Source organism: Malurus melanocephalus, unplaced genomic scaffold (genome assembly GCF_030028575.1).
Source record: "Malurus melanocephalus ecotype Western Australia unplaced genomic scaffold, MMel_1.1 scaffold_73, whole genome shotgun sequence".
Lineage (NCBI taxonomy): Eukaryota > Metazoa > Chordata > Aves > Passeriformes > Maluridae > Malurus > Malurus melanocephalus.
Window position 1 is genome coordinate 2,274,112 of NW_026623305.1, and position 12,748 is coordinate 2,286,859.

A 12,748-nucleotide genomic window follows, 5' to 3' on the forward strand; every position below is an offset into this window, starting at 1 on the left:
ATGAAACCAGACTCACTTGGTTAGGAATGTCTGTTGGCCCACTCTCCTGCATGCCCTTGTACTTCACTACATTCTGCCTTCAGGTTTTGTATTTTTTAAGAATCTGAACACTGGTAAAGGCAGTTTCCTCTTTTACTTGGGTTTTTTTTGCTACTGATACTTTAATATAATCTTTTCTAACACAAGTTTAACCACCTGAATAGAAACAAGAAAACTCMCAGTTGGGGGGTTAGATCCAGTAGTAATCAGTGGGGTATATTTGGCTGCAATTATATTTTAAAATTACTATCTTTTAAAATGATCTTTTCGTTCAGTGTATTTTTTAAACTCTGAATGGTTCATTAGTCAGAAAATACACTGCTTGGTGATGCATTTTTCCAAAGGTTTGAAATATGGGTACTCCATGAAATGAATGAGTTYGCAGTTTTTTTCTGAAAAATCTTCAGCATCCAGGACTCCTTTATTTCCTGGACTTGTCACATCTCTGGTGGTTTATGTACCCATTTGTCATCATCCAGTCACCCATTTCCTATGGATAAGTAGATGGGTCAATACCAACCATCTCAGGACCATACACACAGATGCACAGTTGGGCTGGAAGGCTCTGCAGTTGCTGTACAAACCTCAGCAGGTCTCTGCCGGTACAAAAGCTTTTGCTCCTCATTTTGCTGCTCAAGGGCCAGCAAACAGTGCTCTGATTAATACTCCGTTATGGTTGACTCAGTCATTTGGCGATAGCCCCTAGACACAGCAGCCCTATCACATTCAATTTTAATTTAATARACTTAATATTCTGTCTGATGACAGAAAATGATAGGTAGAAGCTTGGCAGAACATGAAATAAAAGTTTGTAAGCCTAGATAGAATGCTTAGAACTTGGCTTTAGTCATGCTAATGAGAGMAAATATCAAAGGTGAGAAGGTTTGAAAGTAATAATGAAAACCTGGGCTTTCCCCGGTCTTACATCAGCCTGGCCAACCTGACTGCAAACAGCCAGCAGCTGTGTTAATTTACATCTCGCACAAGCTTATCTTATTAGCAACAGTTACAGCAGCTTTTTCTACGATTTGGCTAATTTAGTAACGCTTAATGACTTTGTTATGGTAATGTGGAAATGTTAGCTTRGTGTTAAGATGCTCTGCTAACTCCAAACTCTTCAGAAATGAGGAATGTTTATGAAAAGGTGGGTTTCGCTGCTGTTTGCCCCGCGGAGGAGCGGGGCTCGATGCGCTCCGAGCCGCTCCCGCGCGCTGTGGCAGTGCTGCGCGCGCGGCGGCCGTTACCGGTGAGGGGAGGGGGCGAGCCCGGGCCCCTCAGGGCACAGAGCGGCGGCGGAGCGCAGGTACCGCGGGGGACGGGACAGGGACGGGGGAGCGGCAGGGACGGGGCAGGGGAAGGGTACCGTGCCCGGCGGCTCCGGAGCCAGACGCCCCCGGCCCGCCTGGGCTCTGACCCGCGGRCGCTGGGGCGGGTTCCGGCCTGTGCGTGTCCCTGGAGCCGGGGGGGAGAGGGCGCTGAGGGCTGGAGCCCTCTGTGCAGCGGGGAAGGTGTGCGGAACCGCGCGGGCCCGTGGCTGAGCGAGAGCCTTTTGTGGGCAGTGAGTGCGGAGAGCGCGCCGGGACGGGGCTGTGCCATTGCCCAGAGCTGAGCGCGCCGGGGGCGCGGGTGCCCCTATACTGGAACACACAGGGGCAGAGATGGGAGCTTGGCGAAGTTCCTCAAGACAGGGACGCAGGGTCTTGGAAAGAGCAGTAAGGGTGTTCTGGTGAGAAACTGTCATTTCAAACCAGCAGATTTAATGCGCAACTACTGCCTCTTAACAAAATACGTGAACACGCAAACACCTTTTTCTGATGCTTAACTGAGGTGTGGCCTTAAAACATGCTGGCAGTTGTGGAAGCTCCACTGTTTTTTTGTTGTTTTTTTTTATCCCCCTTAAAAAACAACTCTTACCTTTGCCACAGAGCAGCGTGGGCCCGGTGCGGGCAGTCACCGCGGGTAAGCTGGGCTGTCTGTGGTGYGTTCACACCCTGCCTTTCCTTGCAGGAACTTGTTCTCCATGCACTCAGCCCAGTCCYGTTACTGGGAGCTCTGCTTGCTGCTTTAATTTCACTCTGCAAGGCCGGAGGGTTAAATTGTATACGGGTCAGTGCTAGGATATTTTTGTGGGGTTTACTCATTTGAAATGTTTTTTAGTTTCCAAATGTGCCAAGGCACTTGTGTCCTTGTGGTGCTAATTTATTAAAAATAACTATCTTGCTTATGCCAGCAGCTGCTGTAAAAATGCAGTCTGCTGCTTTTTACATAATATGGCRCTAAATGGGACTTTGGTTATTTACTATTTTTTAAATAATGTTCAGTTAATGGTGGCAGATTATTGAATATAATATGTGTATATTGTCATTGCTGTATAACCTGGACTTTAATGTCAAGAGGATAAAAACTTGGGTTAGCACGAGTCATTTGAACCAAAGGAGAGTATTGGCTGTGTGGTTTTGTATATTGTACAAGGATGGTGCTTGGATAATTTTGCCATTTTGTAGCTGTTTCCTAACTTATGCTGAAACAAAGCCTTCTGTTTGCTTAATTCTTCCTTTTGATGTACATCGCATTGTTGCAGGCTTCTATATCACTTCCTGCACAGCTTTGCCTGGGACAATGGTTTTCAGTTTKTTAATGGGCCTGTGAGTCCTCTGAATGGCTGGTGAGGGAACTCAAGCCTGCAGTGAGTTGTCCATGGTGCAGCTGTAAGAACCAGCAGGCAGCAGTGCCTTCAAAAACTTGGGATTTTCAGTCTGACAGACTTGATTTAAGCACTGTGACAAATAGGAAGTTCTGTGAAATATGTAGGAACAGTTCTGTTTTATTACCCCTGAATTGTGGTGTCAGCAAGGAGACAGCCCCAGTGACATTAGGTTTTCCAGTCTTTTGAATGATTTCCAGTTAGGATCTGAAGAGGAATTCAGAATTACGTAGGACCCCCAGAGCAGACGGTTCCTCCCCCGGCAGGCGCAGGACGGGCGCTGCAGCACAGCTGAGTCCGTTCAGGAGCAACCTACACGGATCACACGCACTCAGGGACAGCACTCGTGACACAGCACTTGGACAACGAAGTATTGTTCACATTTATCTCCTATCCTACACTTGAGTTGAGACAGAGTTTAATGAATAATAAACCTACACAAATTTGGGGGTTTTCTGGTTTCCCTGAATGTTTTCAGATATTTTTGCGTTCAAACAGAATGTGTGGAATTCAACAAGATACAATTTTAAAGACTTCTTTTTAACCAAGGAAAATATTYGTTGTTGTCTTAATGCCTCCATTATTGGCACAGGGCACCTCGACCCTGCAGCAGTTACCATTGCTTGATTCCTTTTTTTTTTTTTAGGAAACATATAGATTTATTTCTGTGAAGAAAAACAAACCAGTTGATGATGATGTTATGATGGTATCTGGTTGGACAGAAACTCTAACCAAAAGCATTTGTAATTTCAGAGAGCATTATTTTCAAACTTCTTAGAGATCCATGCTGAGTAGTTCTTTCTCAGAAGAAAAAAGATGAAATAGGCTTTTATGCTTTTACATTTTCTAGTGGGCTTTGTTGGGTTCTTGGGGAGGAGATCCCCAGGTGAAAACACAGCACAAAGAACTAACCTTACCACAAAAACCTRTCCTTTTAGATTCTTTAGAAAATATTTATTCCAACCAGCTTCACCATCACCTTAATATTTCAGAATCATTCTGATAGCAACTTATGGAGCACTGACACAAAAGAAGGTACAGCTTTTCAGACTTTTTTTCTTTTTTAAGAAGCATAAAAAGCTCTAAATATATTTATTACTGATATGAAGACTGTATCCTCTCATTTTTGCAGTTGTGTCTCTTGCCCATAAAAAACACATTGCAAGAAGTTTTAGCTAGATATTTGCCAAATCTATTAATGAAAATGCCTTCCCAAATATGCCATTGTATTTTAAATGAAAGGAGTCTGTGGTAAAGTTCCTATTTATTACACAAGAATGAACTCGGTTTTGCAAGTCTTCTGCTATTGTCTTTAACCTTTACTTTCAGCTGGTTTGAGATTAAAAATAGTGAGTCATGGGTCTTCTGTGAACATGGGGCAAAACAAGCACTTGGTGTTTATTTGGCAGAGTTAGAGAACCAACACAGGGCATGAAGGGCTGTATGTAATGCTGCCTAAATTCTTCTTTTTTGGGTTCTTGCTACCAAAATGTGAGGAAGGGGTTGGCAAGAATGTAAGTTCAGAGTCCATAGGTGTTTGAAGGGTGTTCAACAGGATAGAGGATTTAGCATGAAACATGGGGAACACACCCGGTTTCTGGGGCCTTCTCTGAGGTATAGATTAGGTGTGTGTCTTGAATGGATAGGGACAATAATGTCCCTAAATATTTTGTGAGTTATCAAAATGTAACAATTTCATCTCTCTGTGGATAATGACATGACAAGTTTCTATGAATGATCAGCTGATTAGGACCCAGTGCTTGTGATATTTTCAATAACCAAAGGATGCAGTATTTCCTATGTGAAGTAGGGCAGCTCCTTTTTTTTTCTTAATGAGGTGCACAGACTGTCAGTGTTAACCTTGAGTGACCTTTTTTCTGCAGTGTTTTTCTCAAAGACAAGCTCAGTCCTGTTGCCTTGAAATTCTTTTATTCAGTTCTTCTACAGTTAAGGTTTACATTCCAGTTCACAGAAGACTGGATGTTCTTCTCCAAAGCATACACAGCTTTCAGCTCAGTCAGACTGTCTGCTCCCCACCCCCATTTGCAATGTACAATTCCCACTTGCAGCATTTTCAGTAAACTTGGGATTGAGTATACAGAAAAAGCTTCTATAAAATTTCCATTAAAAAAATAACGAGTTTTTATTTACAAAGTGTTTGCTACTACAAAGTAATATTTCCTATTGGTTCAAATATACTATTTGCTAATGCCAGTGTTCCTATTAGGAAAGTAAAACTTTGTATATGCACTTTTCTTTATATCTTTGTCAGTGTTTAAAGCACATAAAATACTACTACTAAATTCTTTTTTACACTACTCCTAACCACATACAATGTGGTAGTAGAAATTAACATTATTTGAGCAGGACGAAAAAAAAATCAGCATAGCTTAATAGCAGACTTTTTGCAAAAATAAAACTTTAGTTTATAATTTATAGGTATTTGGAAAGAGAGAAATCTGGAGAATTCAAAAATATGCAACAAATGAAGTTGAATGGGAAACTTAGACTTTCCTGAAGATACAGGAGTTTAGCACAAGAAAAGGGAAAAATTTCCACCAAAGTATTTGTGTAACACTTCATGCCAATACACATATTGGGAGAGCAAGATGAGTAGATTAAAAAAAAATTAATAAAACTTCAAATTCAATGTAGTTAGCATCCTAATAATTGGACTTGTCCCTTCCCACCCACCATGTTTACAAACGCTGTTTTGAGTTCAGCATTGGAGGTCATAAAATAGCTTTGTCCATGACTGGCCTTGTTCTTAAAAAAAAGTTATTTAATTCAAAAGTTAATGGACTTTCAAGTGGTTTCTGCATTTTAAATATAAAAAGGAAGTATCTCTACTTCCATGTAGAATATAGTGGATATTAAAAAGTGCTATTGTATGTGGGATGAAGGGCTGGACCTGCCTTTTCTASCCCTTGCTGCATGTTGCAGCACCTTCAGAACATGGCCTGATGGCACATTAGCTTTCACACATTGCCAAGGACTCATGTACTGCCAGATTATCTCTCAGGTGCCAAAAACATGTCCTGGTGTAAAACTCTGCCCGTGCTTGCTGGCTGGTTACTCTTGATGTTGTGTAGGATGTGCAAACACAAAGGCTGCGCCTCCGTCCCAGGGCATCGTTTGCAGTCAGGGCCTGAGGAACAAGGACTCAGATCCTACTTCTTACAGGTTTGTTCAAAGTAGGATTCTTTTTTTTTTTACAGTAAGTGCTTGTGAGATACAGTGTCATTACATTTGCATATGCTTCTCTGAAGTATTTTCCATGTATACAGTATGGCCTTTAAGAGAAGAAAGTGTGCCTGAAACTTGTAGATGGATTGTGATTCAGYTTGTGTTTTCCTGGGGAAATTCTAAGAGATCCACCTTGTCTCTGCATCTACCAATCTACTATACAACCTACTAATTGTTAAAGTTACAGTAGCAATTTAACAAACCCATCAAAAAGCCTTGAGAATGATTTTGCACCTTTTCTGCTTGTTTTAACTTTTGTGCCCATTAAAAGCAATTGTAAGTGACCTAAGGAGATAAGCAGGAAGGGCTGTGGATATGTGGTGTTTTTTCCTCTCTGGCTGCCTGGCTTATGTGGGTGATCAGCACAGGAATCAGGCAGTGAGAGGGATGAGTGTTTCACTCAGCCTAGAGGAGGAGAGGCTCAAACCAGCTCACCAGTAAAGGCTCATTTGGTCTTGGAAAAAGTTTGTGCATAARTGAGTTTTATTTGCATCTACAACTGGATTTAAAATTGATATTGCTSTATCCTGCTATCCCATGGTGTCCATATATCCAAAGTACCTATGCCTRGAGAATGCTGAGTACTTAAGAATGGCACTTAGAGAAGTCAGAAGATTTCAGTGCTTGCACTTGTTCTAGCCAATACAGAAGATTGAAGAGATGCAAGTTTGGGCTATCTGGAAGTTCCTGTATGTGCTTGGAATTATCATGGCCCCGCCACAGATACTTTTTTTTCTTAGATAAACACAGAAGTATTTATTTGCTCTATATTGTCCCTAAACAGGAAGYTTTCCCCTTGAATTTGGATGCTGAGATCTCAAATGTTACTTCTGTCCAATTTTGAGCAAGGATTTTGGGTGTYCTGCAATTTAGGTGGATATGCTAAATGTTTGATTCTTGGATACTGTCAAAATATGGAAGCAGAAAGAAAACGTTTTGGTTTTGCCTGATCTATGGAGTGACCAAACAAGGTAGTATTAAAGGTGTAGAGTGACTTCGCAATCTGAACAGCTGTGATAAACAGCCCCTTTAGTTGTTACTGTCAGACTGTTTCAATGAGCATTCCCTCCCTCACTGTCATTGCCAGCTGGGGAGGGATCCATGGATGCTGCCTCAGGCAGCCAGATTTGAAGGAGCTGGGAGGTTCTTGCACACCCCAGCTCTACGGTGACTTGAAAGGATGGTAATCATTAGCAGATGGAATGAGCAACTGGCAGTAACACTGGTTATAGGTATTTTTTGGCAATATACCTGGATCAGGGGGAGAAGAGTTACTCACAGCCTCTTTAAAAAAACATTCACCAGACAAAATTCTAACAGCTAAACAGGAAAGAGATAATCTGATTTGGGAGCTTTGCTAAGTCTAAGGAATGAATTTGAGAAAGTTTTATGGTATCAGAATTGGGTTTATGTGAACACCTGCCAGCAGAAAATTAAGTACTTAGAGCTGTTCACATGCCCAGGTAGGTGGGTGTGGCCYCAAATTACAAATGATTCATGGGTGTGCAGACAGAGGCCAGAATTCAACAAGTGGCACATTTTAGAGAACAAAACCTCCATGAACAGGTCCTTGGGCTCTCCCTGTTCACTAATACTGCAGCAGGTGCCACCTCCCACACCTGAGACACCTTCAGCCAGAAAACAGACCAGGCCTCAGAGTGACCCAATTGCAGCAGAAGGATGTCCCCTCAAAGTATGGCCATTACTAGAATTTTTTAAGTTACAAATTAAAAGATCATACATAGTTTTTCTACAGCTCATTACATCTGGTTATTTAATATCATGGTATTCCTGAGKGATTCTTGTATTCAGAAGATACAAATGAGGTGTGCCAGGCAGAAGATAGCTTGTTTTACTTTTGTTTTCTCTATACCATACCCTGTGGTTACTGCCTTTCTTTTTAATTGAATCCAAACCCCAATCATCTTTAACTCACTAAAAGGGAAATCTTTACAATCAACTGCCTGGATTATTTTCAGCTGAAAAGGGTTAGTTAACTAGAAAAAGGAGTATTGCCCAGAGTTCAAATGTGGTTAAGTTTCAGTCATGCTGTTGAATTAAAATGGTGGATTTGGTCAAAATTAAAGAGCACTTGAGCTTTTAAACTTTAACTGTGGAATTCTAAATTCAAGCAYCATTTCAATGTATGAACTTGAAGGTCTTGTTTTTCTTTAAAAAACCCCAAAGGATTAAAATTTGGTTATTAGGCCTTTTTACATAATGTTACTTCAAGTCCTGACATAGCATGCTTCAGCAGAAGTCCTTCTGTGAGAATTCCGCATCCTCAGCAATTTCCAGCTGAGGTGTAATCAAAGGGATCAGGGGTACTTGCAAGCTGTAGTTTAAAAATTAAAACCCCTTACCCAAACTATCAGCACMTATAGTGTGGCTTGTACTGGGTTTAATAGCGTTAAAGTCAACTTCAGTTAAACTGGTCTCACTTGTTTAGATACACAGACTTTCTGAGATAAAAGGTGAATTGCTGACACGAATTCCAGGGWTGAAATGAGAAGACTGGTGCACTTTAATACAATTTTAAATATCAAAATCCATAAATATTATGCCAGGTTTCCACRTAATAGAAAACTGCTGTCTCCCACTCGTATTTTTTTTATGTAATTAGTGGAGCTGACAAGTTTTTTAAGTCAAATGCAGATTTTTCAAGCACCACAAAGTCCAGAAATAAAGCTGTTTACTGCACTATTAGCTATAAAAGCATTTACATACAGCATTATATTGCTTGCAGCCAAGTGCCTTCTGAAAGTATAACTAAGAGAGAGTATTCCAAGATACAGAAATGTCATATAAATTTATCTTAAATATAAGTTTCATGAAAATTTAAACATTAACTTTTTCTTAGAAATATCATCTAATACCAGTTGCTGCTTGATTCCTGCCAATGAATGCCATGGGTATTGCATGAGACAGGAGAAGATGATGGGAACTGAATAGAAAATGGGAAAACCAGTCATGACCATTTTATCCTGGAAAATGTCTGCTGGCTCTCAGCAGGAGGGAAGGCTGTGTGTTGAAGTAGTTGAGCACAAGCACTGCCATGAGCTTAGTGGGAGCTCTGTGGTTGGTTAATATTCTCAACCCTCTTGTTATTCACAATTGCAGTAACTRCCTCTAGTAAGGTCTTGCATTTGCCTGTTTTGGTTTGTGGTTTTTGTGTGTGTTTTTTGTTTCTTTCTAAAATATGGTAGCTACGATCAACAGAAATGATAGAAAGGCTTGTCTGAGATCATACACAAGTGACTGTGGCTGGACAAGGCCCCARATTCTCCTAGTTCCCAGACTTCAATGTAGCCACAAGACCACAGCGCTTTAGTTGAACTTCATCCTCAACTGGAACTAGGCACAAAGAGGGCCAAGGAAAGAATTTACTTTTGAAGTCTCTTCTAAATGTTATAACTTGTTTTATCCTTTGTATTTAACTAGTCCAGGAAAAATAGCTTTTAAAGGCTTAGTTCAGCTGTCAAATAAATGTTATATGCTGCCATGGTTTTTATGTTTTATCTTCAGATTTGATGATGTTTGCCAGAAAGCAAGTAGCTGTGCAGGCTGTAGCTTTGAAGGGCACAGACATCAATGGACGAGAAAGGTATCATTGATGATCTTCCCCCTGTAAAGCAAAAAGCCCAATGCCTGCTAACAAAATACATTCCATTTCTGGGCTGGAAACCTTTTTTTGCCAGGTTCTTATAGTTCAAAGTGCTGCTCTAAGGAACTGTTTAGWGTTTTGCTGGTTTTTCTTTTTACACAGATCTTGAGCGGGAAGTGTGAAGAAAATGTAAAGTTAAATGTGTCCCTACTGTRTTGTTTGGAGGAGGGAAGTATAACTACTTTGGAAGGTATTTCCCTCTTAAAGAATTCCTTAGGCTCATGCATATATAAGTTATCTTTGATCTACCCTCTCCAATGAAAGCTGACTGAAAGGACAGTTTTTGAAAGAGCAGTGGGTTTTTAAGAATGAAAGTGATTATCTGTTTAAATAAGAGGYCATTAATGAGGCTGACAATTCCATTGTCATATGTCTGGAGTACCTGTTCCCTTCACCCTCCATTTCAAAAGTGAGCCAYTTTGCTCACTGACTGTCTCAGCAAGAATATTCTTTTGCATTTGTAAAGCTTTTCWTGGTATAGAGGTAGTGTTACAGATTCAAAGTGAGGTGGTGTAAAGCCCTCAGTCTGCTGCCGCCTGTGAGCCATGAGCACAGGATGGTCTTAACAGTATTGCCCCAGGGGGTAATACGTGGTAGGCATTTTAGTTTGTGCATTTGCAACTCATTTGTGTAAAACGAAGTGGAGAGCCATACTTACATACTGCTGCTGCCCTCACTGTACTCAAGTGCAGGAGTTTGAACTATCTGTGGCAAGTTTCTGTCTGGATGCTTTAGTTTGTAATGTGAACATGCAGGTGCTGCTTGGCTGCTYGTCACAGTCTTACCAGTCCTGTGCTAACTCCTGCACACAGCCAGGCAGCTCTTGAGCTGGAGCCTCATTTTCTCTCTGTACCTTAGKCTTGGTTCTTTTGGATCTTGGTGGCCTGAGTGAGTGCAGGTTTGGTTGTAAAAGGTGATGTGAGCACAGCCCAGGCTGTGAGAGTAATGCTCCCAGCAGCCCAGGGATCGTCTGCTGCCATTGCTCACATGGCAACAGCAGGACAAGCTGCCTCATCTGTCTCCCAGTACAGTACGGGAGCCAGGACAGCTGCCTCAGACAGCTGGCAGAGGGCAATAACTTACAGACAGTATAAACTCTGAAAAGATTTACCTAACTAAAATAGTTAATTTCGAGACTAGTTAAAGTCCTGGATGCTGGAACACCATGGGGAAGAGCACATCTACAATGCATTTTGCACTGATATTAAAGGCTTTTTTAAAAAGAAGGTCTTTATGATTGGATGTGATGTTAGCTAAAACACAGCCTCCTGCTGCAAGTCTAATTTAACAATTCAACTTGAACMACAGATTATTTTAAGTGGTACAGTTTTCAAAGGCGCATCAAGGTGAGTGCAACAAAAATTACTGATTTAGAAAGTCTGTCAGAATCCAAGCTGACCAGAATGCAAAACATGAAATGACATATTGTTGAAATTTTATTTTTTTCCTAAGAACCTCAGCCAATGACTTGAATAGTTATGTGACCTGCCCACCCCAGATTTGAAGACTGCCTTGAAAACATGCTGCCTGAGATCCTTAACATGGAGGGAGGCCTTTTTTAAAAAAAAAACCCCACATGCTCTAACATCAACGGGATTATGTAAAGTTAGAACACTAAAGGAGAAGCTACACTGAGTACACTGTAATCTAGAAATACAATTTTTAAACTTTTTTTCCTTGAAAAGAGCTGGTGCAGAGAATTCTGTTTTTTTTTCCTGACTGTTTTAGTAATGGTTAAGAATAATCACTKATAATAAATTAGGCCTGCAATATAAATGGACATATGAACCTTTTATACTAATGTTACTTTTAGAGTATCTAAAATGGATTTAAACTATTTCAAATTTCATTTAATCACTCGCAATTTATATTACTTTAAGAATCTTCTATACAGCAAGTTGAACAGAAAGAAAGCAAACATTTTAACAGCCCCTTTTCCCTATAACCACTTTCATACAAGATAGTTTTAAATAACTATTTTAGCGCATTTGTATGTGCTCTCTCTCCCCGTTTTTCTAAAGGCARCACAGCCAAAAGACAATGCAAGAATTGGCTTTTACTGACTGACTCTTCTCCATCTGAAAAAGACAAGGGGAAGACAGAGACTTGAGTCCCAACATGGAAAAGATGAACTTATACTTTGTCAGATCTCCAGGGACTTGCTTCTCTTCCTCGTTTATAGTTGATAAAAACCACTTTACTCTGTCTCTGAATGTCATTCTGTGTTCAGTTACAAAAAGTTTTCTATTTCAGCTACTGGTAAACTTGTTTTGAAACTTCCATCTTGCATCATTGAACACAGGGCAAACAAAGGCAAGAAACCAGTAAAATCCAAACAGGAACTCCCATTAAGAATATCTGAGCAGCATTTTGTATATTCCATTTTCTACTGTCCTCATTCTGGGGAAGAAGAATCTTCATCTTCATCCTCTTCATCTTCCTCATTGAAGGAGCAGGGCGTCTCCCCCCGGGATGCTGCACTGCTGGACTGCTGACTGCTAGGGGCAAGAAGCTGCCCAGTTGCTAAGGCCACTTCAGCATCCAAACATAACCCTGGATTCTCACTAGCAAAACAACAGAAAGGGTGAAGTTTAGAGGGTTTCTCATGAGGTTTTAAGCATTTTCTTTTTGGCCTCAGCTTTTCCTTTAGAAGAAATGCTACCAACAAGGAAAAATCCTGAAGTCTTACAGTAAACACAGCTATTAGTTAGGAAAACTGATAAAGCTTTCTAATGTTGCATAAAAAATATTATTGGGTGACTTTTTTTTTTGCATAAACAACTAGTAGAATTACTTAAGCTGAAGAAAAGAAAGAAGAAATCCATTGCAGTTTCATTAATACACAGAAATGTTTGCAATATGAAATGAAGCTATTAAATGCTACGAGAAAGAGCCTGTTTCAGAATAATCCTTATTTCCATTATTTTATGGTACAGGTAACCTCCAAGCAAAGTCTCACTGTTGAGGTGTATTTTAGATTGGGTTTTTGCTGGTGGTGTTTTTTCATTTGATTGTTGGGCTTTAATTTTAAATTATTGTTATACTGTGTGGACTACTTTCATGAGAGGTTAAACAGTAGTGCATTTAGACACAAG

The 12,748-nt window shown here is 40.5% G+C and overlaps 1 protein-coding gene across 6 annotated transcripts in view; it reads right to left on the reverse strand.

Annotated features, from left to right (window-relative positions):
• Positions 1-10,874: 10,874 nt before the first annotated feature.
• TFDP2 (transcription factor Dp-2) overlaps positions 10,875-12,748 on the reverse strand; it is a 51,411-nt gene continuing 49,537 nt past the window's right edge. For all 6 annotated transcript variants that reach the window (XM_057366944.1, XM_057366943.1, XM_057366945.1 and 3 more), the window contains one exon: positions 10,875-12,217. In XM_057366944.1, the coding sequence (XP_057222927.1) occupies positions 12,049-12,217 (169 nt within the window). In that variant the 3' untranslated portion in view covers positions 10,875-12,048. The remainder of the gene's footprint in view (positions 12,218-12,748) is intronic.